A 3,812-nucleotide genomic window follows, 5' to 3' on the forward strand; every position below is an offset into this window, starting at 1 on the left:
GGGTCTCTGGGTTGGCGGGGACCGGCCCGAACCCCCGCTCCCCTGCAGAGCCGGCGTGTGACATGGCGAATCACCTGCGCTTCATCGGCCGCACCGTCATGGTGCAGAACGGCAACGTGGAGGCGGCCTACGGGGCGCTGAACAGGCGAGTGAGCGGGGGGCCCCGCCGGCCCCCAGCACCGTGGCGGGGTGGGGGCCAAAGCAGCCCTGCGGGTCGTGGTTCGGGAYGTGCACCAGCAGCTGCCACCTCTCGAGCCCCCCTGGAAACTGTCCAGCTGCTTTTAGCAGAGTTCTCACAGGAAAATGAGCTTTATCCTGCGTGTTGCAGAAATATTTGCTCTTGGGCTGTGTTGCAGAAGAGCCAAGGCCTGTTTTGAAGCTGCTTTGGGTTTGGCGAAGCTCAGTTTAGGAAGTAACTCACACAAACTCKAAGGCATGTGTAATAGCTCGTCGTTTGATGGAATACTCTTTCTGTCCCTAAAATCACCCTTGATAAAGGCAAGAGGAGGCAAGGAAGATCCGTGCCTGGGGTAGACGCGCTCTGGGATGGTGGGACGCTGCGGTCCCTGCTGTGCCTTGGTCCTCGTTCCCCCAGCGCAGATGAAGGCTGTTGGCGATGCTGCCGGAGGGTCGCTGGGCGGGTTGGGAAGGCTGGTTAGAGTGCTGGGATGCATTTCCTGGGGAAGGCAGCGATTCCCAGCTGGGCTGGACGTGTCTCGGCTTAGCAGCGTGTTCGCGTTCATCTGTGGGGTCAGAGCGCTCTGYGGTTGGAGGGAAGCAGTAATTTTGTCTGGTCTCCACTTCAGGAGGAAGCGGCGGTCCTCGCGGCTCGGTATTGTTTCCTTTCTCTTACCTGTTTTCTGTACGATTCTTTCCAGTTGAAGCGAGTTCTCAAGCAGTGCTCAAAGGGAAGATGCGGCCCAGTCTGATACAGGATCTCCCAGTTCTCACGCAAGTTGGGCTAAGCACATGAGGGGCTCTGCAAAAGAGCAGCCACACGTCAGTAAGAGCTCGGGGCGCTTTGCTGCTGCTGAGCCTCGTCACTCTCTCCTCCCTGTTGTGGGGTGCAGGGGCCCGGTTCCTCCCTGTTGTGGGGCCGGGGGGTTTGATTTACGGGTGGGTTAAAGGCAGGCAGTGGTGCCCTGAGCCATCGCGGTGTCGGAGCCGAGATTGGCAGCGATCTGGACCTGGGGCTTGTCCTCGTGTTGTTCTGCCCTTGGTGACCCAGCAGCGCTGGGGCCCTGGCAGGCAGGCAGGAGCCGGCTCCTCGTTAGCCTGCCTGTGCGATCTGCCTCACAAATACAGCGAATAACCCGTGTTCCCGGTGCGTGTCTGGGTGTCATCTTGGGCGCTAAGGAAATCTCTCTGTTCGGACCCGCGACAGCCTGTGGCAAGAGGCAGCTCTGCTCCGAGGCCTGCGCTGGGCCCGGAGGAGCTTGGCTGAGGCGCGGAGCTGTGCCGCCCCGCGGGTTAGGTGCGGGGAGGCTTTGCGCCGTCAGCCTCCGCCGGCCCCTCCGGACAGCCCGTGACGCAGGGGCTGAGCCTTGCCTGCTGGCGCTGTTCCCGCACGGGCGATTTTGCCGTCCGACCCCGGGAAACGGGGATTTACGCGGGGTCGCGAGCTAACGCGCGCCCGTCACTCCTGCAACGAGCTGCGTCTCGCGACGGGATGCATCCAGCGGACGGCGAGCGGGGTGATTTTTCTCCTCGTTTCCTGCAGCCCGAGCTGCGACATCGGGGGCTGCCCGGCCGGAGGGGGCTCTCGGCTCCCCTCGGGCTCGTCTCGTGCACCTTTCCCGGCGACGCTGCGGCACCTGCGAGGCCTCTGCTCGCAGCGCTGCTCAAAGGGAAGTGACTCAAAGCTGAAATTCTTTATTAAAACCAAACCAGAAACCAGGTTTGAAATAAAGCCTCCATGATGCCAGCCGTGTTCTTAATTCCGTTCAAACGAGGAACAACCTGTGAAAACGGAGATGCTTGTCGGTGCGTTTTCCCGTTGATTTAGTTTCTGCTGGTACCTCGCTAGGTTTAGCAGTAAATCATCAGTACTTGTGGAGCACGGGACCCCCTTGGGGTTGTCCCACATCCTTTTAAATCGGGACAAAAAACTGGAAGTGATTCCCGCTGGGGAAGCGAGGGAGATGCTGGAGCTGCCTCAGGAGCGGGGTGGGGAAGAGCCCGGCGCTACGGCTCAGTTAGAGCCCCCTGGGGGGGCTCGCGGCCGGGTTCCCCGCGGTGGGAGCGGCGCGTCTCACTCGGCTCTCGCTCCCCGCAGGATCCTCCTGCACGACGGCATCATCGACGACGTCAAGCAGAGGCGGTACTACGAGAAGCCGTGCCGGCGGAGGCGGCGGCTGGCCTACGAGGCGTGCCGGCGCGTCTACAACGCCGAGATGGCCCGGAAACTCGCTTTTCTCTCGCGGAAGAACCGCCAGGACCCCTGGCTCGGCTGCTAGCCGGCGCGGAGCCCGCCGGCGCGGAGCCGAGCGCCTCCCCGCGCCGAGGACGGGCCCGCGTCGCCGCTGTCGCCTCCCTCTCCGTTAATAAAAGATGCATCTCGGCGGCGTCGCCTGCTGTGCTTGGGCGACGCTCGGGGGCGAGCGGGCCGCGCGCGGCGCCGCTGCTCCTCGCACCGGGTGCAGCTCCCCGGGGAGAAGGGGAATCGCTGCTTTGGGCTGCGCGGATAGAAAGGTGCTGGCATGCATTTTGAGCAGTCTTCCCCTCGGTTTACTGCCACGAGTCCGCATTRTGCAATGAGGCACAACTTGTTCTTTCTCACTTGTTCCGGCGGGCCCTTTACCCTCAAACTGGCTGGTAGATTAATCCAAATGACCCGCTCTCTCAGCTTTTGGGGGAGGAAAGCTGCTTGTTCTGCTTTGGTATGAAAATCCTAAATAACCTTTTTTTTTTTTAAGCCGCCTCTGGTCAGTTCAAAGTCCGTGTTACGGAGCTTTATCCGCCTCCTCCCCCTGCTCGCGGAGAGGTTTTATTTTTCCCAGCCCAGCTCCATGCCCTTCGCGGGTGGTTTGCCCCCCCAGCAGCCCTTCCCTCTGCGTGCGGGGTGCAAGGGGGGTGTCGCTGCACCCCCCCCCCCCGATGTTCGCTGCTGCCAACCCGAGGCGGCTGATTTGGGGGGGGGGCGGACAGGAGGCTTCTGCAGGGCGCTGGGCTGCAGGAAGCCGCGCGAGGTGCTCGGGGGCCCTTTGCAGAGCCGGCTGCGCGAGCGTGCGGGCCGCGGGGAAGGGGAGGGCGGCCCGTGTGTTGCACGCCGCCCCTTGCACGCCGCCCCTTGCACGCCGCGGGCTGGCTCCCCGCGGCCTCCTTGTGCACTGCGCGCTCCCTGGCGTGGTGCGCACCGCCCTTGCGCGTTATCGCTTGCACAGTGCATGTGCCCTTGCTCGCTGCCCCTTGCACACTCGTGGCCCCCCCCCTTTGCATGCTGCCCTTGCACGCGCGCCTTGCACGCTCCCGCCCGCGCAGCGCGCGTGCCCCGGGACGCGCGCCAGCGAGGGGGAGAGCTACGTCACCTGCTGACGCAACGCGCGGGAGGGAGGGGGAGACGCACGTGACCTCGGGGGGCGGGCGGGGCCGCGTCACGTGCCGCGGGAGCGCCCCCCCCCTCCCCCGCCTCTTTCCCGGCACCCTCCGCGCGGGCGCGCGCAGGCGCCTTGCGGCTGTTTCCGCTTCCGCCCCGACGTGCCGTCGCCGTCTGGGCCCGTCGCCGCCGCCGGGCCAGGCCGGGCTGGGCCAGGCCCCGCCAGGCCCCGCCGCCGCCGCCGCCGCGGGGAGGAGCCGGGCGGTGAGGAGCCGCC

General features: G+C 64.9%; 2 protein-coding genes across 2 annotated transcripts in view; both read left to right on the forward strand.

The window, feature by feature from the left end:
* The first annotated feature begins 17 nt into the window (after positions 1 to 17).
* MRPS21 (mitochondrial ribosomal protein S21) lies at positions 18 to 2,561 on the forward strand. The gene is made up of 2 exons (XM_085317281.1): positions 18 to 145; positions 2,276 to 2,561. Exons 1-2 carry the CDS (start codon positions 63 to 65, stop codon positions 2,454 to 2,456), a joined length of 264 nt encoding a protein of 87 aa, XP_085173407.1. The 5' UTR covers positions 18 to 62; the 3' UTR covers positions 2,457 to 2,561.
* A 1,108-nt stretch (positions 2,562 to 3,669) lies between these two features.
* Positions 3,670 to 3,812, forward strand: part of PRPF3 (pre-mRNA processing factor 3) — a 14,732-nt gene continuing 14,589 nt past the window's right edge. Inside the window, exon 1 of the mRNA XM_085317280.1 lies at positions 3,670 to 3,799. The gene's annotated coding sequence lies outside the window, so the exon portion shown is untranslated. The remainder of the gene's footprint in view (positions 3,800 to 3,812) is intronic.

Source organism: Rhea americana, unplaced genomic scaffold, assembly GCF_003343005.1.
Source record: "Rhea americana isolate MKP2758 unplaced genomic scaffold, rheAme1 scaffold_493, whole genome shotgun sequence".
Taxonomy (NCBI): Eukaryota; Metazoa; Chordata; class Aves; order Rheiformes; family Rheidae; genus Rhea; species Rhea americana.

Bases quoted from the DNA above. Each gene is read 5' to 3' on its own strand.
- MRPS21 (XM_085317281.1), top strand. From the start codon at position 63: ATGGCGAATCACCTGCGCTTCATCGGCCGCACCGTCATGGTGCAGAAC. The intron at 146-2,275 runs GCGAGTGAGCGG...CGCTCCCCGCAG, and splicing joins GCCTACGGGGCGCTGAACAG to GATCCTCCTGCACGACGGCA.